This window comes from Falco rusticolus, chromosome 3, assembly GCF_015220075.1.
Source record: "Falco rusticolus isolate bFalRus1 chromosome 3, bFalRus1.pri, whole genome shotgun sequence".
Taxonomy (NCBI): Eukaryota; Metazoa; Chordata; class Aves; order Falconiformes; family Falconidae; genus Falco; species Falco rusticolus.
In genome coordinates, this window is record NC_051189.1 from 42,516,910 (window position 1) to 42,541,543 (window position 24,634).

The 24,634-nt window shown below is 44.3% G+C and overlaps 1 protein-coding gene across 1 annotated transcript; it reads right to left on the reverse strand.

The window, feature by feature from the left end:
* Window positions 1-2,892: 2,892 nt before the first annotated feature.
* Window positions 2,893-4,229, reverse strand: RRS1 (ribosome biogenesis regulator 1 homolog). The gene has a single exon (XM_037382002.1). The coding sequence runs from the start codon at window positions 4,111-4,113 to the stop codon at window positions 3,031-3,033; it is 1,083 nt and encodes a 360-aa protein (XP_037237899.1). The 5' UTR covers window positions 4,114-4,229; the 3' UTR covers window positions 2,893-3,030.
* Between the last annotated feature and the right edge of the window lie 20,405 nt (window positions 4,230-24,634).

The window sequence follows — 24,634 nt, forward strand, 5'->3', positions numbered from 1 at the left end:
AGGGCCCCTGCCTGAGGCTGTGAAACCTTTTATCTGCTTGGGAGGGCCTAAAGCAGCAGCACCCCTGACGTGCCCGCAGCTTGGCTGGGGTTCTTAGAATCACGGAATCGTTTGGGTTGGAAAAGACATTTAAGATCATCAAGCCCAACTATTTAACCTAGCACTGCCAAGTCCACCACTGAACCATGTCCCTAAGCACTGTGTCTGTGCATCTTTTAAATACCTCCAGGCATGGTGACCCAGTGACTTCCCTGGGCAGCCTGTTCCAGTGCTTAATAACCCTTCTGGTGAAGAAATGTTTCATGTCCAGTCTAAACTTCCCCTGGCACAACTTGAGGCCACTTCCTCTTGTCCTGTTGCTTGTTACTTGGGAGAACGACACCTGGCTCCACCCCGCTACAGCCTCCTTTCAGGTAGCTGTAGAGAGCAGTAAGGTCTTCTCCCCTCAGCCTCCTTTTCTCCAGGCAAAATGCCAGTTCCCCCAGCTGCTCCTCATAAGCCTTGTGCTCCAGCCCCTCCACCAGCTTCGCTGCCCGTCTCTGGACACGCTCCAGCCCCTCAATGTCCCTCCTGCAGTGAGGGGCCCAAACCTGAACACGGCATTCGAGGGGCGGCCTCACCAGTGCCCAGTGCAGGGGGATGGTCACTGCCCTGGTCCTGCTGGCCACACGGTTTCTGACACAAGCCAGGGGGCTGTTGGCCTTCCTGGCCACCTGGGCACACTGCTGGCTCACGTTCAGCCAGCTGTCGACCAGCACCCCCAGGTCCTTTTCCTCTGGGCAGCTTCCCAGCCGCTCTGCCCCAGCCTGTAGCGCTGCGTGGGGTTGGTGTGACCCAAGTGCAGGAACTGGCACTTCTTGTTGAACCTCACACACTCGGCCTCGGCCCACCGGTCCAGCCTGTCCAGATCCTCTGCAGAGCCTCCTGCCCTCAAGCAGATCAACACTCCCACCCAGCTTGGTGTTGTCTGCAAACTGACTGAGGGTGCACACCTCACCCAGATCGTTGATAAAAATATTAAACAGGACTGGCCCCAGCACTGAGCCCTGGGGAACACCACTTGTGACTGGCCATCAATGGGGTTTAACTCCAGTCACCGCCACTCTTTGGAGCCAGCCATCCAGATATTTTTTTACTCAGAGAACAGTATGCCTGTCCAAGCCATAAGCAGCCAGCTTTTCCAGGAGAACGCTGTGGAAAATGGTGTCAAAGGCTTTACTGATGACTAGGGAGACAACATCCACAGCCTTTCCCTCATCCACTGAGTGGGTCACCTTGTCATAGAAGATGTGGTTAAGCATCAGCTGCCTTTCTTTTCCAGCAGGTCCCATGATCACCTGGTTGTCCTGTATGTGCCACATGATGGTACACAAGATAATCTGCTCCATAACCTTCCTCAGCACCAAGGTCAGGCTGAGAGGCCTGTAGTTTGCCAGATCCTCCTTCCAGCCCTTCTTGTAGATGGGCATAACGTTTGCAAACCTACCTCATTGCTGCTGGAGTGTACAAACTACCCAGGATTTTAGCAGAGAAAGTTCACCAATAATGTTGTCAGCAGCACTGAACACTTACAGGGGTGTGTGCACGTGTGGAAAAACGTGCTCTCTTTTTGAGCAGGTAGGTGTGCCCTGTGGAAATGCTAGGAAGATCGAAGGTCTGGAATATATCTCAAAACAACGTTCTCCACTTGTCCAAGTGCTTTTTACCCCTGCTTTGCCTAGCTACTTATGCTGAAAGCTTGGCATAAGTGGGTTGCGTCCACAAGATCATTCCTGCCACCAGCAAGTCCAAAGCAGCCTGCAGTGGTCCAGACTACTCAGCATTGAGGCAAGAAACATCCAAGAGGCAAAGAATACATGTTATGCAAAGCCTGTAGGTTGAGCACTGTAGTCATTCTGTCAATGCCATCAAATCCCTTCTGTTCCAAGGTGTACATACTCTGCCATCTGCTACCATCTTGCAAAACCTTGGTTTGTGTTTTTTGATCAACCTGCCATCCTACAGTACTGCTACAGAATGAGACAACGGAACTGCTAATCTCCTAGCTTTTCCAAAACCTCATTACAATATCATTAACCACTCACAAGTTCACTACTTGAAAGTTTGAGAACTTAATTTACTTGAGACTGCCGGAACTATACTACACTTCTTACCAGGAATGGCCCCAGGGAACAGCTTTCTTCCCATAGCTAAGCTACACATAGGGACAGCAAATTTTATTTTTTTTCAGTTGTATTTCAAGTGTACAGGAGACACTAAAAAGTTCAAAAAAATAATCAGAAGTCTGAGATAATTTCCAACACCTGCTCTCAAACTGGTAAAGAAAAACACTGTGAAACTATTTCTATGAAATGATGGATTACCATTAACATAGGGAGAAATCTAGTTTTTAACCTGTTGTTCAAAACAAACATTTTTCTGTTGAATTCAATGGCTGGTCACCAGCTTTGACTTTTTAATCCACAGAACCCTCTAGGAAATCCGTACAATTTCTTAGGCCCTGCAATAAATCTTACAGTAAGTTTTACTGTTCCTTTTGTAACTGCGCCTGAATACCACAAAGCTGAACAGCAGTTGACTTACAGAGCAAGAGCTCCATCGTCAGGCCACGCGCCCAGAGCACAGTGCATCATACTCGAAAAAATGCAGGTCACAGCTGCGATGCCCCCCCAGTCCCTGCTACCTGAGCAAGGGACAGCTTCGCTCAGCTTCAGTCCTGCCTGGAAATGCTGTAGCCACAGCAAGCCGTGAAGAACCATTACCTGTCTGTCCCTGTGAAACTCCACGTCTGGGGGAAACCAGGGCTCCCGACACCCTCAATACACCACCAGTTGCCCTTGCATAGGGAACACAGCCCTCCTTGACCGCCAGCTAAGAGCCAAACACAGGACATTTTAGAAATGCCGGAGCGTATTTATTGGCAAATAGGAGTGGGAATAGAGCACCAGGTAGGAGGCTGGTAGTGACAGTCCTCTCCTACGCATTAGCAGGCAGCCCCAAGCACCGTGCTGCATACAGTCCCTCTGTCTCTCATGCCTTCTTTCTCTTGCCACCACCCGTGCTGCTGCCCGCAGGCCTCTGCTGCTGCTGCCGGCGGGCTCCACTCTTCTTGCTGCTGCGGCCAGCCCGCTGCTGCCGGCGGCCGCGCTTCCCCCGCTGCGACTGCTTCTTACCCTTGGCAGCAGCCGCCTCGGCTTCCTCCTGGCGCAGCTGCTTGTTGACAGCACGGGTGATGTCGAGGACGGGCTTCTTGCTGCCCATGTCTCGCAGCAGCTCCAGTTGCCGGCTGCGCTCGGCCGCCAGGTTACCCAGCAGTGGCTCGAAGCGGCGCTTCCTGCCGCCGCTGCGGGAGGGCGGCTCCGCCGGCTCCTTGGGCAGCCGGGGCTGGAAGCGGCCGAGCGAGGCGGTGGAGACGCGGGCGACGCGGGCAACGCGACCCAGCTCCTCCCGGCTCTGGTGGCCGGTGGGGTGGAGAGGCGCGGCGGGGACGGCGGTCCCGGCCCGGTGGGCGCGGGCCAGGTTGCGCAGACGGTTGAGCTCGTTGCGCGCCACCCGCTCCCGCTTCTCCCGCCGCAGCCTGGCGAACTGGTCCTCCTCCGGGTCGGCGCCCTCTGGCACCTCCGCGAGCCAGGCACGGGCCGGGTCGCCGCCTGCCCGCCGGTAGCCCCAGCGCCGCCGCCACTCCTTGGCCTGCTCGTCCCACACCAGCGAGGTCCGCTTGCGCCGGCGGATGCCCTTCAGCCGCGCGAACTGCTCCCAGCGCGTCGGCGGCCGCGGTCGCGGCGGCGGCTTCTCCCGCGGCAGGCGGAAGGCCGGCTCGGGCAGCCGCGCCACCAGCGGCCCCCCGGCCCCGCCGGCGCGCTCGGCCGGCAGCTCCCAGAGGCGGGCCACCAGCAGCTGCGTGTTGTCGCGGGCCAGCGCCCGCAGCAGCGCCTCCCGCCGCGGACCGGCCCCGCGCAGCCCCGCCGCCGCCGGCGGGTTACGGTCCAGCGCCAGCAAGTTGCCCAGGTCGAACTCCAGCTCCAGCTCCTTCTCCACCGTAATGCTCCGCTGCTTCTCCGCCTCCTGCTCCTCGGCGGCCGCCAGCACCTCCTCCACCCGCACGGCCGCCATGGCGACGGGCACGCCGGGCCGGGCCGGGCCGGGCCGCTCCCACACGTGCGAGCTGCTCCCGCCGACCGCCCCCGAAGTGCAAGGAAGCTCTTCCAGGTCAGCGCACCGGAAGCAGCGCGCCTCCACGCCCGGAATAGCGGTGCCCGGGAAGCCCTGCCCCTCGGGGCGAGCTGGGCGCAATGCCTGCCGGGAGCTGCAGTCCGCTCTGCGCCGGCGCGGGGCTGCGGGCCGCGGAGGGTGCTGGGAGCGCCGGCCCCGCCTGAAGGGGCCGTTACCGCCGGCAGGTTCCCCCGGTGGCGCTGCCGGCTGCTTGCGCGTCACATCGCCTTGGTTCCCCCCGGTTGCTGTCAGGAGATGCCTGCGGGCGGGACCGATAGGCAGGCGCTTCTAGCTGACGCCGATGAAATCCGCAGCGACCCCTAGGCCGGGGCTGTGCGGGGCTCGGGGCAGCCCTCAGCCCGCCTGTCGCCGCCTCGGCGACCGGTGCCGGAGCGGGCGATGTGCGGAAGGAGCCTGGGCGCCGTGAGGGGGCAGGCGCCAGAGGCCTGTGGGCACTCTGCGGCCCCCAGGGGACAAGGCTGCTGCGGAGCCACCGGGGCCTTGCAGCTTCCCCTGCTTCTGCCTGTGCAGGCAGGCATGCTGTGCCATTCAGGCACAGTGCAGGTGCGAGACTGTGTAGCGGGAATTACTTTTTCCATAGGGTCTGGTGGTTGTTGGTTTTGGGATTTTTGGTAGCATACCATTATGTCTTGACATTATGTCATTGCTGTAGAGCAGGGCCAAAATTCAAGTATTGTGTTGCAGCTCCACAGAGACTGGTGTAGGTCTTGTGGGCAAGTCTCCCTGCAGAGAAGGGAGGGGAGGAACAGCATTTGGAAAGCAATATCACCTGGCAGCTACCTCATCATGCATGATGATAAGTGAGGTGATCAGCAGATACTGTGTGCACCCAAAGGTCAGCTGGGTCAAAGATACCTCTGTGCTATTTTTAAACAAGTGGGCTATGGAAGAATCCATTTATAGTTCTACAGTGATCTGGCTTGTATGGCCATGACATTTTGAACTGATCTCTGGTGACCTAAAAGCAAGTTCACGATAGCACTTAACTGTAGCCAAGGAAAGTGATGGGAGTGTTTATTCTAGATACGATTCTCAATGAAGTTACGTCGCATCTTTGCCTTTACGTTGCATTTGGCGTGATGGAAATGATTCCGAGTGTAATGCCACAGCAGTATAGTAGTGTTGGAATGAAAATAAAGGCCGGCCTTATAAAATGAAGACAAATAGCAGATTCTCAAGTTCTAATTCTTAAGATATCACAACTTTGTAAGTCTAACGATGATAAAATATTTGGGGTTTGTTTGTTCCCCCCGGTTAGGAGTTCTGAGCGTCATTTGTATACTGTGAAGCAGCACAGTCCCTATGCATTTAAACCTAGGTCGGATGCAGTTTTCCCGTTTACCACAAGATGGCATTGCATTGGCTATTATTTTGTTCCCTGTTTCGGACAGTTCATACTTCCACCTGGAATTACACATAAAAAAATAAAGACAGTTCTTTGAATAAATGCACTTACACTATTTAGATTTAGGCGTAAATTTATACTTTTGAACTGCAAAGTCCACTGTTTGGGCAGTCTGGTCAATACCTTTACACCGATCCCTGTACTCTCCTATTTTATCCTTATGTAGCTAACTGTGAGCCTTTAGGGGAGTATCTGGGACTGAGAGGGCATAATTGGTAATACTTACTGCACTTATGAAGTTGCTGTAAGTGATAAGGATTACTGTGTATCACTGGAATAGCAGCAAGTGTGCGTGCCAAGGATTGGTCTTCTTTTACCTAATAGCATGAACCTGTTAAGGAAGGGAAAAAAGAATCTCAGAAGGTATATATTACTTTCTGGAAACTGCTGTCTAGAACTGAATTCCAGCCTTTTTATGTATTCCACAAATTGTAATTTATTTTACAAGTTGTCCTAGTGCGATAAACAGGACTGTTCTTTTACTCAATTGCTTCAGTGTTACTTTGTGATAATAGTCTTAATAGGAGCACCCTTATTATTATGGGTTAGTGACAGGAAATTTTGTACTCGTCTCAGGTGGCGTTCAAAGTTGGATTTTTTTAGTAGCCTTTTTTATGCTTTTACTGATCTTTGTTGTGTGTTTCGTTGCTGGAGGCAATGAATTGATCCTGCATATTTAGTCTCTACATACATGATTCAACAGCAACAATTATAATCAACAGAGGAAATCTGTAAATCCTTTCACACTGGTGTTTGCTTTTGGGTGCGGTGTTTGTTTCTTTTTTTCTGTTTATGAAAATCCCACTTTGAGCAAATTAGCTAAGTCTTTGAAACTTGTCATAGGTAGATGTTACAACCCATTCTTAAAGCTATCTAAAAAAAAAACCACGCTTACAAAGAAATAATCTAAACACCTGTTTAGAGAATAATTCTGAAAAAGCCTCTTGCATCTTGTCAAGGATTCAGGCTTTTAAAGAACATGGGAGAAACCCTGACTCTGAGCTGAAGTCTTGGACAGTTTTGCTGTAGTCCTTGGCAGAGTCAGGCTGTACTTACTACAAGCAAAAATTTTGTAGTCTTTGTTTAGACCTCCTCCTGTTGTATAGAAGAAATACCTGCGTAGTTTACTAGCAATGTCAGACTTTTTGTCTGGTAAGCACAGGATGTAACTAAAGGAGCCTCATTTGACTGTGCTTCAAGTGTCCTCAGCACAATGTTGCCTGTTAGTAAAGCCTGACTACAAAATTGTTACTGTTGTACATAGTCATGGTCTATTATTCAGACAGGACATTTCTGAGTTCGTGATTTCACAGTGTGGTTGGGAAGGTGCTAGCTGGAAGAATATTGGAATGGATTTGTAAACCAAACAAGGTTTGTAAATAGAGTCATGGATATTTTGGGAAACTATCCCATCGTGAGAAGTGGCTTCTGAGAAGCACACTGTAGTAATCATAGCCATGCTTTGAGCTTGTAACTCCCAGTTTAGAGCTGAGAATTACAAGCAGGCACACAGCTTCTGTTAAGTGAACAGGTGTGTGTGTACTGCTGAATATGTGGGCTTTTGGAAAGATGAAATGGTGATACCAACATTGAATTATAGAAATAGCTGTTAGGAAAGAAATGTTTTCATTATCTCATGTTTGCTGTAGCCTTCTTAGTAGACTTTTTCAATTTCAAAGGATGAATTTTTAGAACTGCTTATTCATTTTGATCATGTCTGCTTCTGGGTTCCTAGGTTTAGAATCTCAAATATCGTATTGAACTGCCTGTGGCTGGATTTGTGAGTGCTCAGCCATAGGACTTGAAAGCAGTTATCCCTAACTGTGGGCACTCACAATCCATAGATACTTAAACAATTTAATCATCATTCTGTCTTTCCATGAGGTTCTCTTTCTCTTCAGTATGAATGATAGTAATACATGTCACTGTGTGTGTATGTGCTCAATTCCTTAATGCTTGCTTGCTTACTTTGAGATGCTCAAAAATTGGATGCTGTTGCAAAGCGCAGGCTTTCTTTGGGGTGAAAAAGGCTGTAGGGTTTTTATTTATTTTATTTTATATCCACAGTTGAGGTCTGCATGAAAAACATAAAGTGGCAGAGTATAAATTGCAGAAGCACTTGTCCAAAAGATTAGTAGAAATCATCATAATGCACCAAAAGAACTAAATCATCAATGTGATCTAACTGTTCTGTTTTTCTGTTGGAAAAGAACAAAAAATTATCCTACTTAACTTTTATTGTTGTAGTTTCTGTTCAGTTGGGCTACAAGTTTAAGTTTGTTTGATAGAAGCTGCTCTAATGTACAGTATTCGTGTCTCACTGTTAGTGATACCATTAGCTTAGATTTACTCTTCAAACTTTTGCCAATTACCTCTGGATGGCAGTAGATGTAGTTACAAGATGATTCAACCAATTCATAAGCCTGCTGTGAGGATCATTATGAAGAACACTTTTATCAGGAAAACCCAAAGTACAGGTAATTTTGGCAAATAGTAGAAAATGCCCTTGAAATACCTACGCTGTCTCCAAATCATTCCTTTCCACTGACTTTATTCAGTATGCTTTGAAGTAAAAATCTGTGGTTTAGGATTTCTTCCTGTGAGGGAGAAGTTGTTTACTTATTGAAGCTAAATTAAGTACAACAGTTTGTGGACCAAATTCTGCTTCCCAATACATTTTTTACTCCTGTAAAATGTATTCTATGTATTCCAGCATGTATCTTATTTCCTGGGATATATAAGTGCTTTTGCAATCCAAATAATGAAACATCAAAGTGAAAATTTGGCTAAATAAAGACTCTTTCCTATTCACTAGTCCATGTCATGTCAAAAAGCTGTCTGTAAGGAATAAAAAAATTACAAAGACCTGAGCCACCATCTTTTGTCATATATAAGGACTGACTTCAGCAGTGTAACAAAAATATGCCTGGTAGTCACTGCTTTTACTATTACTGAGTTAAATTACTCATTAGAGATAATGGGTCGTTCCTTCTTGTGGTTTCACCTATGTAAGACCTTACTAGAAATACACTAAGGGACATGCTTAATTCTGAGCAAGTTTTATTGATGTTGATGACATTGTCTGTACTCGCATGCTTGAAAATGTTTCTGGTTAGTTTGTAAATTAGCAGGATTAGATTTCCTGTCTGAAGATTTAATGTGATTTTAGCAGAATACTGTATTTGTAAAAAAAAAACCAACAAAAAAACCCATGAAGAAACTCGGGAGGCTGTAGCTCTGTTTCTAAAACCTAGGAGTGGCTAGCTGGGAATGCACTTACAGGTGGATACTAAGTAGAGCCTGATTTTTGGTTCAGAAGGTGCAACATAGATAGCTGGTGAGATAGCAGGGAGACTTGGATAACTGTGGGTATTGTGGAAAGTGATTGGTAGACCATTATGTATTTTGATCAGTTGACTGGCAGTGACTGTGTGGTTTCACTGAACTGATTTTGGGTAAACAAAACAAAGCTAAGGTAGTTTGAGGCCTTCCCAAGCACTTGATGCCTATCTTGCTATGCATTAGGGAATCAAGCTGAAAACAGATTGTGATGGGGTTTTTTATGTGTTTGCTTTTTTGTGAGCTTTACAGTGACCTAATTTTTTTGGGGAAACTTTTCTTTTAGTGTGGTCTTACCATTAGAAATACCAGCAATGGTGTGGCTTGGTTTTGTTAGGTGTTTTTAAGGAGAATTTGAAGAACAGAGTGATAATTTTATCAGACAGTGATGGAAAGAATGGCAACATAGTAACATGTTCTTTCTCCAGGGTCAGTCCTTCTTATCACCTGTCTAGAGTAGACCTACTTTTTGGCATATGATTACTTCTGTAAGTTTAAAAAAAAAGCCAAGGAACACATTTCCTTCTTTTAGAAGAAATTTGTCGTGCACAGAAATTTGCCCTTGATTAAATCTACGCTTGCAACCAGAAGAACAAAAAAGGTTCCTCTGTTCTTGTGTTGGTTTTGTGGCTGGAAATGTCTCCAACGTTTGGGAGTGAGATAGAACATGTAAGTCTTCATCCATGACACAGAGGCCATGTCATAGTCACTACAGATTTTTGTTGACAAAAGACAAGTCAGGTGGAGCAAGAGGTTCAATACCGTGAATCTGAGAGTAGGGTAGGTCTCTGTATGTTTGCTGACAATGACCATGTCAGCTTCTATATTCTAATGCTTTTGTGAGTCAGAAATAATCTTTTCCAATAGTGGCCTTAGGACATGATTCTTGGGACATGCTTTCAGTAGAAGATCTCAGCCTTTTATGTGCATTAGAAATACTGCATGCATGTGATTAAGTCTATGCAGATAACAGCATTCATGTGTGCAAAAGAGATCTGAATATTGATTTTTGCTAAAGGAGAAAGGATGAGACCTGATCTCAAGGCAAGATAATGCCATGCATATAGGACCACTTTTCTTCAGTGACATAGTGGGGAACTTTAACCTGAGGCTAGGCATAGATCCAAGCATCATTTCATACACACACTGCAACCATTTCATACACTAAAACGGCTTGAATCTTCTCCCAGCCCTTGCTGGATGACGTGGAGATGTACGCTGAAGTGCTGCTTACCAAAAGTGTCTTCAAAGCCTTGGCACTACTTGACGGTCAGCAAGGGAAAGGTTCCTCAAATCCAGTTTGTAACCTTTTATGCTCCACATTTCCATTCATCAGTGGGGCTGATCAATCAGGATGGAATTTTGTCCTCAATGTGTTTTCAGACTATTTCATTCTTAAAGCTACCTTTAACACCAGTGTGATGAAATACACATTGAAGGTGGTGTGGAGTGGGGAGTTTACATGCAGGTCTTGCCACGAAGCAGCAGAAGTGTTTGTGTGTGCAACTGTGCCTCCCACAAACTGCTTTGGTAATGTATGCTGTAGATGTCCAAGTAAAAGATGCCAAGTGCTGTGCTTCAAATTTGATGTTTCAATTGCATCAATTGTAGTCACTTTGAGGTCTTGCTATTACATCTTCAGTTGACAGTTACCAGAGAAATGGGAAAAATAGATCTTTTTGTTACATTACATTACAGCAATATGGCACTTCATAGGTTCAATCCAAGATATTAGGGAAGTTTTCAACTAAATGTAATCACAGGTGACTCATGTAAGACAAGAATCATCTGTAAACTTGTGTGAGCTTGTACTTAGGATATATGTTGTGGTTCAGAGTAAATTAAGGGTATTTCTGTTAAATATTTTTCATTTTGAGTGTCATACAGCCTAGGGATATGACTTTACATCATTACCCAGTGACAACAGATTTGGTTAAAATAGTTCTTGCACTAAAAATGAGTCCTAGAGATTAACACAGTAAGTTCTCAGGTTTTAGACCATGCTCACAAGGTAGCTGAATCAGCATAGCTGAGGGAGGTAACTTCTTGGGTGGGGTGGAGTGTGAATGTGTGGCTAGGCATTCAAGAGGGAGCAGCAATCTCTCAAACTGGCTTTCCCCCCAAGAGAATTAGCCACGGCTTGACTCACAAGCAGGGATGGCTTCCCTTGGAGGAGCAGTTGTGGTTCATGCCTACAGCAGCCTGTCAGACCTCTTCTTGAAGGAGTCTGTCTTGTAAAGATGACATAACTGCTCGTGTAGCAGCAGAGATCTCCCATAACTGCTCCCGTAGCAACCAGAGCTCGCAGCTGGGTGCATTAAGGGAAACGGGCAGCAGTTTGGTGTTACATTAATACAATATACTATAAACTAAACCAGTTGCTACATTGGTTGCTCAGTTATTCCTGCAAAGAGTTTGGGAGCATCTCACGGCAGGTGTGGTGGGGGATAGCTGGGAGCAGGAACGATGTTAGTCGATAGAAGGTAACCTCTGCACTGCTGCTAAATCAGAGCCCTCAGAGCTGGGGCAGGAAATCGTTGTCCTAATCTGCAGTCAGATCTCTTGGGTCCTTGGAGGGGATGAGATTCTCCGAGCTGTTTAGAGCCTCCCTCATGTTGCCACAAGACCAAATCAGCTGTTCTGCACAGTGCACCCTTATTCTTTTAGTTTTCTGCAGTGTGCCTCTGTTCATCAGCTGCTGCACTACAGGAAAAAGGGCAAACCTGTAAAAAGGGATAGAATCTCAGTTTCCAGAATCCTTCTACAGGCACTGTGGGAACTGCTCAATCTGTAATTTTCCTCAGTTACTGAGGAAATTCTAAGGCAGGGGCAGGGCAATTCTGTATGTGGCAATAGTTAGGAGCAATAAAATGAAAATAAATATTTTCACATAATAAATGAAAGGGACAAAAGAAAAGATTTGCTTCTTTAACCAAGGGTACGTAGTTTAGTCTACAATACTGTTAACTCCTGGTTTAGAACCTGCATATGTCTCATACAACTAATTTTCAGCCTTTGCTACTGGGACTACCTGTTAACGTGAGGTGCTGTATGGAAATAAGAGTGTTTGCTGGGCTGTATTGTTGCTCCTTGTTACTCCTTTACAGGATTTACAGCACCAGGCATTCACGTTCTCTAGCTGTCCAAGTATCTGCAGTTCTGACAAAGGACACCTTCCTTTTCTCATGAAGATGATCCTGCACCTGCCTCCTCTCTGGGTTTCCCAATGCTTGCCTCACTCCCTACAGACCCATCTGGAGTGCCCTAGTGGTGCTCCACGTAACACATCACCTGGATCCTTGTTTTCCTCTCATGCCTTTTGTTCCCTTCCATTGTTCCTCCTTCACTGCATTAACACAGACATCTCCAAGGCCTGTTATTTCTACCCTGTTTACTTACTTGTTCCTGTATTTGAAATTGTTCTTCATAGTTTATGCTTTACCCTGGTCATGTCCAGTAGTAGTTCTAGTTATTTCTGTGATGTACCGAGTTGAATTCCCCTGATCTGTGAGGCAACCTTGCTCCAGTCTGCAGCCTGTCTCTGGACTAGTTCTGTTGGTGGACAGAACAGCCACTTGCTGTGCCGAAGTTTGTCAGAGTGTGCGTTTCTGGTGCAGGTCTACAGAGCACTCCTGGGGACTTTGAAAAAGTGCCTACTAAATTGCATGATTAAACCAGGCTTAACTTCCCTATAATGCACTGATATAAATGAGGTGGTAACTTTGAATGGTGTGGTGAGTGTGAGAAACAGGTGGTGTTAAGTTTGAGAAGTAGTTGAGTTGTGAATTAAGCTTATGACTCAACCCTTACTGATGTTACCCATCAATTAGAGGATCATGGAAAATCCCAGCTGTATATTTGGTATCAGCAGTGTTATGTATTGGAAAGCAACTGCTTTTCACTCACATGGTAAGGCCTTTCCTGGGCTTTGTATCCTACAATGAAAATACAGACCTCTACAGTTGGAGGGAACAGAGGAAAGAGGAAAGCTACATGGAAAAATGCTTCATAAATGAGTTTTAGAGGATCAGTAGGGAAGGAGGAGAGAGCAGCCTCTCTTTGAGTGATTTGAATGACTGCAGCTTTTCCTTCACTCCAATTTACTCAAGCTGTGCAAAACAGCTCTAGATAAAGCATACTCTCATTATGTTTTCACTGATAAGAGAAAAAACCCCACGCTGTAGGGGGTTTAGGACTGGACTGAGGATATTCACAGATCTTGGGAGATGCTGTTTTTCAGGCTATGAGTTATTTTGATGGAAACATCTGACACTAAGCCTGTGTCTTCTAAATAAACCTTCTACACTCAATATGAACAAAAAGAAAAGTAGATGGATACTATCAAACATCTTATTTGCCAAAGGCTGGTTTTGGATTGGAAATTCAAAGATCTGTGCTTGTCATCTCAGTGGATTCAGCAGTGGTCTTCAAGGTGGCATGAAATCTTTGTTCTATGTATAGAAAAAATGCACTTTGCAGTATTGACTGTCCTTTGAAAAAAAGAATCTTGCTTTTCTACCTTCACATTTGAGTTTGCATTTTCCATTTAAATGACACTAGTTGAAAATTACATACATCTAGAAATAAAATATGCTTGTAAACCTGTCTTCCTACCTATCTTCTGCTAGGTACGTTTGTATTGCAAGCTGATCACTTGTGTTTTCCTTTGTTTGGTTTTTGAAGTTTAAACCCAGGCAATAAAATCAAGCATGAATTTAAGAACCTTATTATCTGGAGCTTCCTTTTAGAAACCCATCATTTTTTTACATGCAGATTTGCTGAGATGTGATCTAACAGGACACAGGCAATGATTCTGAGTTGGTTTAATTATAATTTTTGAAAATTCAACAGATTGTTGTAAACTTGCTCTTTGCAAAATGCTCAAATGTACAAGTCCCCCAAATCACTTTAAATACTTCTTTGTTCTGCCATCTTTCGGGGTGGTAGCATGACAGCATTTTTCAAGGAAAAGTTGCTTTCAGATTATCTGTCTATCTGAAAATGAATGGGATGACAGAGCTTCAGAGTCCAGAAGACACATTTTAACTTGAAGTGCATAGCAAATTTTTGCTGTAGCAGCACTGAAACCATGCCATTACATTACCACTTGTGTTAGGTAAAGAAAAGCAAAATTTATCCAGCTTTTCTGTGTATGGTGGGCAGTGAGTGGGGCTTGCCAAGATAATGAGAGCTAATGCTAGATAAGAGCTGTTCAGACAAATCAAAATATCTTGGCTGCTACCTTGCTTCATCTTTAGCTAAAGTAGGTGGGAAAACTCCTGTTGTTTGCAGCCTGATTGAGGCAGGTATTCAGGCACATGAGTCCTACTGATTTCAGGGTTTGAAGTGAGGTATGTATTTAAATAAGTTTGAAAGCAAAATCCTCAAACAGTGTTATCTCCCTGAGCAAAAAATTGGAAGGCCCAGCATTCTCACTGTGGTATCAAAATGATGGGCTGTATATGCCAAGACACCTGGATTGTTGGATGTATATTTTGTTTCAACATACATGTCTTATGGGAAGCACCTCACAGAGAAACCTTCTGTAATTATTCTCAGCATGGACCTTAAAGCAGAAAAGTGGAAGTGTGTAAATACATTCTGTTACTTAGTAAGCCCTCCATGCAACTTTCAGAGTTTCTTCATGAAATTTTCTCTGCTAACATTAGTACAACAGAATCCTTGTGTAACTGCTGGCTGTGTACATCACTTTATAAGAACTGACAAATGAAAGGCCAAATAATACGTTAATTACCTCTTGTTGAAATCTAAGTGCTGTTGTGACCTTTTTCTGTATGGTACAAACTATTTTTTTTGCAGCATCTAAGAGAAGTTATTTGAATGCATTATGAAAGCTACGCAGAGCCTGATCCTGAAACCTTTTATGAACCAAATTCTCTCACTGCTACAGCACAGGTCTACAGCCTGATCCTTGGCAGGTGCGACTTGGCATTGCCTTGGGTTGCATCAGCTTTTCCAGCTGTCCGCGCCTGCTTTTGTGCACAGTCAGTAGGACTTATTGAGAGGGCCACAGCTTTACAACATCAGGGCAGAGTTGTGTCGTGTTTTTTTTGTTTCTGAGGGTGAAGTTAGGGCACAGTTAGTTAAGTGCAAGGATGTTAATAATTGCCTGAGTGTCTGCAAGATAGGTACCCTCAGAGGGTACAATTAAGGCTAAGCTGTTGAAAAGGGTATGTAAGAGGGGAAAAAATGGAAAAAATCTTGCAGATACTCAGTTATTAACATCCTTGTAACTTGTGTTACATACCCACATGGGCACTGTGAATGTGCCTTCAGCAAGGCAGCTTTTTCCCTACAGTTCTCTGGGATTTTTAAAAGCTCCCCCAAGAGAACACGTTGGTGTCTGTGGGCTGGAAGGACTGAATCAAGAATTCAAAATTCACAGGCTTTCAGCACTGCAAATGGGAAGGACCTTCAGAAACTGCAGTGATGAGAATTGTGCCTCTAACCCATCCTTGTCTGTTGTTGGTTCTCCAGACTTTATATTCTGGTTCCTGTCCCTTGAAGCTTTCAAATATGCCTACATCTTTCTTAGGCTTTGATAACACAAACAAAAATCAGTAATGTACTTCCCAGGTCTTGCCAACAGCTAGTATCCCAAAGAATAAGACTGACTTTTTTTCTTTTTTTGCACAACTGCTGCCTAATGAGAGGTTCCCCCTTACAGAATATGATACAGCATACAGTGTAATAAAGCACAGCATGCAGCCAGTCCATATTAAATTAAACAGAGAAGACTAAACTGAGCAACTCAGTAACAGACTCTGCAGTCCTGACCTGTATGAGGCCTCACGACCAACGTTAATTTTTCTGATGTCATACTTGCATGTAATGTCAGAAGAATATTGAACATGTAGAGTAAGTGAAGAGCAAAATAGCGAACAGAGCAAATGAAGACATCTGAATCCTTCACTACAAAGTGAAACTAGCAGGGAATTGGGATAAATGACTGCAAAGCTTCAGAATTTTCTGAAGGGTGCTGCCTAGAAATGGCAGGGTGAGTGATTCCCCTGGCTGCCGCAAACAGCAAGTCCCATAGTACTGGTGGTAATCAACAACACTTTCTTGTGGAAACACAAAGTAGACCACAAACTTCTCAACAAAGACATTTAGAAATGTCAAGAATGCTGTAATTGACAACAGAATGTCACTTGGAAAAAAGCACGTCTTGACACCAAAGCAGATGGCGTATGAGACAATTGAGCGTTGTGTCACATAGCTGTACAATAAAGTGAAGTCATATGAATTTGAACAGTTACCAGCCTAATTAGTGACTTAATAATTTGTCTTCTAACATATCACCAGGTGAAAACAGCTTATAGGAAACTCCTCTACTATGAATAGTTGGGGCTGGCAGGACCTAATGAAAAACCGTGCTCTGCTGCTTTTTATAAATACAGGACTGATACTGGAACTTTCTTTCAAGAAGAAGGTCTAAGCAGGCAGAGTTTTAAAAAGGGTGCATGAACAAAATCCTATGTATTTTAACTCTACAAAGCATAAATATGGATCAGTGCTGCTTATTTCCTCTAATTAAGATCTCCCTTACTCTGTTTTCCTATTCACACAACCCAGTGAATTTAAATGGATTTACTTGTGATTCACTTTGGTGTGATGAAATGGGAATTGGGATCCTAAAACAGGAGTGAAAATTTATGTGCAATGGCCTGATTCTCATTTAGCCAGACATCCCTTTACACTTATCTAACTATGTAACAGAATTGTGAAGCAAATGTGAATGTAATCTATATAGCCAACAAGATGCAAAATAGATTTTGTATCAGAAAGCATCAGCGCTGAAAATGGCTTTGCTTCTTAGGACCTGAGCATAGATTAATTAATTTCTTCTCACATATGCACTGTTATAATGAGCCAGAATTTAACTGGAGGCAGTTGGAATTAAAAATTAGTGTATTTACATACTCAGAAACAGCATGAAAAGAAAACGATGTCTACCTAGATCCTCATTAATTTCCAGGTGTCTTCCTATTAGTTACCCTTATTTTAGCAAGTACTTTATAAAACATGATCAGTCTTCACAGAATACTGAAATCTCTTATGTTTTTATTAAAAACTACCTTGAGTTTCATTTGCACTATAATTCATTCATTGTGAAGCATTATTGAGAAGCATTTGACAATGAAGATCTCTAAATATTTAAAATTCAAGTGCTGGAGAGGGTCTCGTCACATTTGAAAGCGATCAACCATCTTGAGACAGGTTAATAAAAGCATCTTAAACTCATCATCAAAAAGCATTCTTGACCTCTGTTATCAGGCACAGGACTCCTAATGATTCATTGATCACATTTCTCTGTTCAACAAAAATATCATGAGCCTAAAGGTTTCAAGATAGCCAACTTGAGAGATATTTTTTTTCCTGCCTCACAACTACATTTGACAGATGACCTTTAGGCTTTCTTTCACATTAGTGAGATATTTAACAAAGATAATGCAGATACATTTTTCACAATTATCTGATGCACATGCTCACAGAATTTTTTATTTGGTATCGCACGTTAAAAAAAAAAAGAGTCTTGCTTCTGTGAATGCCTTCATTACAAGTAAGTGCCCTGCTTTCAGCTTTCCTCTTTTGGCAAGATCACGTTTTAAAAGCCTCCTGGTGATTCGGTGTTTCTGTGAGTGCCTGTAGTTAGCCAGATGCTGTTTCACAGGGAGACTGGTACATGTGTAGTTATATACAGGAGGTTTTCAGGAAGGTTATGTAGTCCTTACATCTCTTCCATACAGCTTGCCAACAACTGTATTTGCACTTCCAAAGTACCAAGGGGTCCCATGTGTTCAGCTGCGCTGTTGGGCAGTTCAAGGGGTGGGCTCTGTCCTGAGCTCACCTGCAATTTACTGGCTTGGGTACAGAGAACAAAGGGAGCTGTGACACTGAGGACATACACAGCCAAATGCTCACCCAGGGTCCTGGACAGATTTGCACAGTCTGTGAAGAAATGCTTGCTGTCAGCACCAGAGTTAGCTGCTGAAGGTGACTCAAGTGTGCCTAGTCACACCTCTGGATCATGGCAACGTTCCTGTTTTCACTGCTGCTTTGGCCCTGGCAAGTGTCTCCTGCTGAAGCTGCAGGTCAGAGGTGTTGTGGAGGGCACAATATTGCACAGAAGTGTTAAAAGAGCTACATCACCCTAGAGGTCCCCACTAGTATGTCAGTGATCCTCACTGCACATCACCGCTCTGTGTGTTTTGCAGGTAAATCCTGAAGTTATTCCACAGAAGTCAACAAGTTTGAGAAATGTGGCCTTGTCTGCCTGCAGGCCATTCTCTGCTGGATCGAAGGGGGCAAGGGAAGTTGTCCTGTCGGGGTGAGCTGACACACCCCTGCTCTCCGCAGGTGTGAACAGTGAAGGAGGTGAGAAGTAGGCAGACAGAAGTAGGCATCACAGAACAGCTGGCAGAACATGATGAGCTCAAGGTCACTTGGCTGGTGTCCCAAATCCATCCAAAAATACTGAAAGCCAGCAATTAGTCAGGCTGGCAGCCCCCCAAAAAAGGGAATAGCTGAGCCGTGTCATTGTTCAGCAGAGGTGTGCAGATTCTGCTAGCACCCTTTGAAAGGCTGCCATGGATGTAAACTGGGACCATCACCATTCATGGTCTTGCTCATCAGTGTGAATTGAACTCAGTGTCATTTTACTTGAATACTTGCCTGAAAACATCCAAAAGTACATTCTTGAATGGATCAGGAATTTCTGGTAACTTTTTAACTTCTCTTGGGATAAATAGGTGGATGAAGGCAGCAATGCTTTGATGCGAGATGCCTGTTAGAGCGGCAAGTACAAGCTCTGGACAGAAGCTTTTACTGACAATGAGGCTTTTACAAGGTTCCATCAATTCTGAGACAGTTGAATCTTGCTTCCCCCCTCTATTAATAAACAAAAATGTGTGGAAAATTACCCTAATCTTCCAGAGAGGATGTGCCTCCAGAATCACTTCCAGTACCAGGGACCTCAGAACTCTGCTGCCATATTTAGAGGCGATAAAAATGGTCCTTGAATTTCTGACCAAAATCCAAATATAGTCTATTTCTTTCTGCCAACTGAAAATGTACCTTTTTATTTCATTCAGTTTTGTTTAAATCAGACTTTGTTCCAAACTTTTCATTCTATAAATGTCTCTTTCACTATAATTATTTAAATAAAGTGGGAAAGTGCCCAATTTAGTGAACTGAGTATGCTACTGAATGTGCCTGCTATTGTCATTCTACCAGGACTGTGCTCTGCTCTTGTTACAACTCCCTGACTTCAGCGGGTTTACACAAGAGCTGAACCCAGGCTGTGAAGGACAGATTACCACAGGCAGTTGTATTTGACAAGTTTGAAGTGGACATAGTTGCTGTTTCTACATGATTTATTGAAGTCTTTACAGTGGGAGGAATACACCAGTTGCTACTTGGTCAGGCATTGGCTTTATGGCTGGAAACTAGTCGTGCATGTCAGTGATGCCCTGAGACATCTAAGCCTACCTGCCTTGTGTGTTGTGTTTTGCCAGGTCCTGGTTTCCCAAGCATTCAGCTGATCTCCAGCTTGGCAGCATGACAGCTTTTGTCTGTGAGGGGGACATCTCTAGAAAGTGGGAAATGGAGCTCATGAGTCCCAGAGAACATCAAGAAGCAGAAGAGATCATGCAGGAGTGTGGGGGATGTTACTGTGGTATTAACCTCAAGGAGCTTTAGGTGTCTACACTATAAGCATCCACATAGAGCTGGTTGTTTAGGCTCTTTTTAGAGCCAGTGGAGAGAAACAAGAAATGCTGAGATAGTCTGGATAATTTCTTTTGAGATGAGACAAAGCTTGCCCTAGAATGCTTGTTTCTCTTCCGTAAGCTTAGCAGCAATTTGAGTAACTCAAGTATAGCCCTCATTAGGTGTCACAGGTAGGTGATGTGATCCTGTCTTTCTTGTGTGGGACCTTGACAGGTAGAGACCATTCAAGGTACTATGTATAAATTCCCTACCCAGAGCCTTTTTTTCTTCTTTTCTTTCTTTTTATTTCCTATGAAGAAGCTTTTTTTCTCCTCCACTCTCCTTTCCTGTTTCTTTCCTTCACTTGCTTACATTTTTACTCATAGTTTTTCGTCTACACTTCGGTGCTTTAAGACAATGATGATTCTGTATAAATGGGTTTGGTAATTGAACTACTTAAGGAATTCCTTGAAAATCTTTACTCATCTCATGAGGGCTAAAGGTGGAAAGCAGGCTGGTCAACTGGACAGACTCATTTGGCCACGCTTGCTGAACGCTCCCTCCTTGTCCCACCTGTGTCTCACTCACTTTCAGTCCTTGGCCTCAGGTACCAGATGCAGCTGATCATCTGACCTGTAACCTGGAGAAGGGGTTTTGAACAGCAGTGAAACTGGTGTTATCCAGTGGAACCTGTGCTTACAGAGGCTACTCCAAGCAATCTTCTGTCCAACCTGGAGCCTGTCATGGCAGCGGTCATGTATCATCCAGTGCCAGGAGTCTCATGCACTGGGACATTCAGGGTGCAGTGATGATAAAGCTAACTGGTTTAGGGGCTGAGTGCTGCTGAAAGAGGCTGGTGGTGCCATTTTCTGCCCCTGCCTCCCTGTCCATGGAACCCTGCCGCTTCCCACGCACCACTGGCACTCACCTGACCTCGGAATGAGTCAGCTCAGGGGATGGACCAGCAGAAAAATCACACTAAAAATGAACACATTTTTCTTATGAGGGAAAGAAAGGTAGAGATTTCTGTTCTTTGTTCTCTTTGAAACTGCAGGTTTTCAGGGACAGCAGTGCTGTGCTCTGGGGTACAGTATAAAAGTAGCACCACTCCAGGTCCCTCAGATATGTCCTGTTGGCTTCAGTGGCTCAGGATTTAACTCTGTTTGCTCACTGCTGTGTTTCTCTAGTGCTGTCGATATTCTCCTGCTTATTCTGCATGGTCCAAGACAAAGATACTGGAAATATTTCAGTACAACATTAAAACCAGGGGCTTCCTGTGCTGGAAAACACTTACACAGCTATGCTTTATGTATTGTTGTTGCACCAGGCGGCACACTGCTCCTGCTTACATTACTGAAATTCTCAAAACATCTGTGGGTCAGCTCTGTGGATCTAGCCGTGAAGAGAATGTGAAAAAACCCCAAACCCAAAGGTCTGTGATATCTTTTGCTTTCTCCTCTTGCAACCTTTGAGGCAGGAATTCAGTGTGGCCTCCCTGAGTGCTTTTGTGCTGCTGAGGTGTGAGGACAAGTGCTGTCCTGACATGCTTGAAGGGGGAAGCCAGACTGTGTGTCATTGTCTTCATAGCCATGGCTGGGTCCTGTTATGTGAGAAGGGGTGACCAGTATTAAGGTGGTTGGCCAAAGTCCCTTCGCTTCTCCCCAGTAGACCTGAGCCTGCCCCACGCTTGAAGCACTGTGAGCACTCCCTGCTCACAGTTGCAGTTACTTCTCATTAGAGAATTCACCAGATTACATGTTGGAGATGAAGTGGGAGCGTAATCCCAGTGAATTTTTTCAAAAATGCAAATCAATAATCACAGCAGGTTGGGTGATGGTTTGGGTTTTTTTGGGGGGGGAGTAACATTTGTTCAACTGTATTCCTTACACTTGAGCTATAAAAAGCAGCAAATTAAGGCTCAACAAGAAGCCACATAACATAAAATCAAGAAGTGACAGCAGAAATGTTTCAGTATCCACCCACCACTTGCACAAGGGAATGAGGAATAGTGTCTTGCTTGTTCCAGAAAGGCTATCGCAGTGATCCAGCCTAACAAGCCATAAAGTCCAGTCCTCCTTAGAGCCCTTTACACTTTTGTCAGTCAAAATGCTTGTTTTTTCCTACAGTTGTAAAAGAGGATGCAAGGTGGTGCCAGCCAGCCCAGTTTGAAGGGAAAACGCTGTGGTTCCTGCCTCCCTCCTGACTCTAAAGAAAGGCTTTTGGGATGATGGATTGAGCACAAAAACTTTGCAGAAGTGGACTATCAGAAACACATGTGCAAATGATACTTTACTTGTCTGCTTAAACTAAATTTCTTACACATTCTGACAAAAGCTACATGCACATTCAATCAATCTGTTTGCAGATATGGATGAACATAGACGATGCATTCAGCACATCCTGTCTTTCATTGCAAACCCCCTTTGTGTCTGCCCAGTTTCTGACATGATCGGGGTGCACACATTTAGGGATAAAGATTCAGGGACTTGGTTCCCCAGCAGAGGCCACTTCCTTTTAGTCTGCCAGATCTTCCATTACACATCCAGGACGTGCAGCTGTGAGCCAGTCTGCCATTCAGATGACGTCGAAGCCGGACACTGGGGTGTTCAGCATCTACCACCTGGATAGTCTATTCTGGACTCCATTCCCATTTTGGAGAATTTGGGATCTTTCATTCCTTACTATTATAAAATCAATTTCCATATGATCAATATGTTTTGTGAGTCAGTTATCTTCCCCTAGCCTAACTGTGGGATACCTCTCAGAAGAGACATCAAACTGAGATGCCAATCCCATTAATTTTTACAAGTTAGTTTCATTTCATTAGCATAGGGATATGGACCTATCCCTTTTTTCACACATACGTCCTCCTGAAGTGTCAATTACAAAAGCCATTTGTCTTCATTTCCTGTACCAAAGCTGCAGGACAACGTTACTGTGTACCAATTACTGCCTCATACTACTTTCTACCTCTCAGGTGGGTTTCAAGTCAACCTTATATCTCTGGTCCAACTTAGAAATGGTCCTAGCAGTAGTTACACATGCTAGGTGATAAAGAGTGTAATCTGCCCTTGCTGCTCCTTAAGGGCCAGCCGAAAGGACACTGAAAGCAGCTGGAGGTCACTGCAGCATGCTTTACATCAGGTTAAGGCCTCAGCTGCACCGGAGCTCCTGCAGCTATAGCTTGCTTGTGTGACCTCTCAGCACCAGAGAAACTCCTATCTTTAGAAGCTGTATGGAAAAACATGAGTGAAGCAAAGATTGTCTTCTGTAGGAGTAGCTGTGCTCACAGAAGATGTTTTTGTAGTGATGAACCAAATGGTGAGAACTTGCACCCCAAGCAGAAATTGCTTTTCTGGAAACATTTGTGGCAGAGATTTGGTGCAGTCAGGAGCAACCTGGAATGCGTAGTGCTGCTTTGCTTGTGCAACTACCTGTTCAAGCACGTCTCATGGCTACTGGTGAAGTTCTGCAGTTTCTTGCCACACTGTGCACAAAACTGACTGAAAAAGCGGAGCCAAGCTGGAGTTCTAAATTGAGTGCTAGAATCAAAGTTAATGAAGCTCATAACAATGTAAATCCCTCATTTTTTAAGTATAGCTACTTCCATATTTGGTATATCCTGGTTTGAGAGCGCCTTCTGTCAGTATGGGGCTTGACAAAAAAACCATATAAATATATATTCTTTTCATAATATTCAAATAAATTAGCTATTTTTTGCTTATTATTCTAATTTTGCATTTTAAATTTTTCTCTTTTTCCTGGAATGTATTTCTAGGAAAACAGTCAAAAGTTAAGTCAAATGCTCTGTTACCACACCAGACGGGGGGTAGCAGAGGAAGAAACAGTTAGTGGTACCGTTTATTAAAAGAAAAGCAACATAGCAAATAAACTATTAGGTACATCTGACTTGATGATTGTATCAGTACTATGGTCTGGACCAAAAAAACCCAACCCCTGTTTGTCCTCCTGTGATTACTTCTGAAGCACTTTAGTACTGTCTCATCTCCCTGGTGTTGCTGTTTTCATTACTCCTGACAGAACGTTTGGGTAAGTGCAAGAAGAGAGAGGGGATAGTATAGCAGTTTGACAGCTCTAATTATGAATATTTAAGAGCTGCTTAAATGTGCTCTCTTTTATCACCTAATTTCCTATCAATGACAGCATTGGAAGCACTTGTCTCATTTTTCAAATCAAAGCTTCCTCAAGCAAAATGCTTGGAGACTGAATAGCTTATGCATTCTATTAATCACAGAGGGTGGGAAAAGATCCATCAAGTGCTTCAGATAGTTTGAGAGTGCTCCATCCTTGTAGAGCTTTCACTCCCCATTTCTCACAGATGAGTGCATTTGCCTCCTGTGAATGATCTTTGTGATTCTTCCTCATCCAGAAATGGTTTCAGATTTATCTTCCTTCAACAGTGCGTCAAATGAGGCCTGAATATTTATAAAAAGAGTAAATTCTAATTGGGGTTAGTCACAGATAGGAGGAAAGAGTAGGCATATGTTGTTTTCTTAGAGGAGGATAACTCTTACTCTGCATCCAGTGGGTCAAGTTTCATCAAAGTTACGGTTACAGTTTAGATTGAAAAGAGTAACTGCTCCAACCTTGAAATGAACTTTCCTGATTTAAGCCAAAACCAATATTGTTGCCTTATGTTAATCCTGTGATTACTGTTAACTTTTTGCACTTAAGGTTGATTTTGACCATGATGGTAAAATGATCCTGATTAATTTTATTGGAGTTTTGTTCTTTATGCCTATGTTGAAGAGGAATGTCTTCTTACTAGACAACATTAACCAGACTCTCCCCAATAATGACATTTAAATTCTGCAGGATGTGCTTAGCTGCTGGAGCTGGATAAGGAGAATAGCTTCAAAGATGTGCAGACCATACCAGGTAATAGCTAGGCTGGCCCTTTGCCTC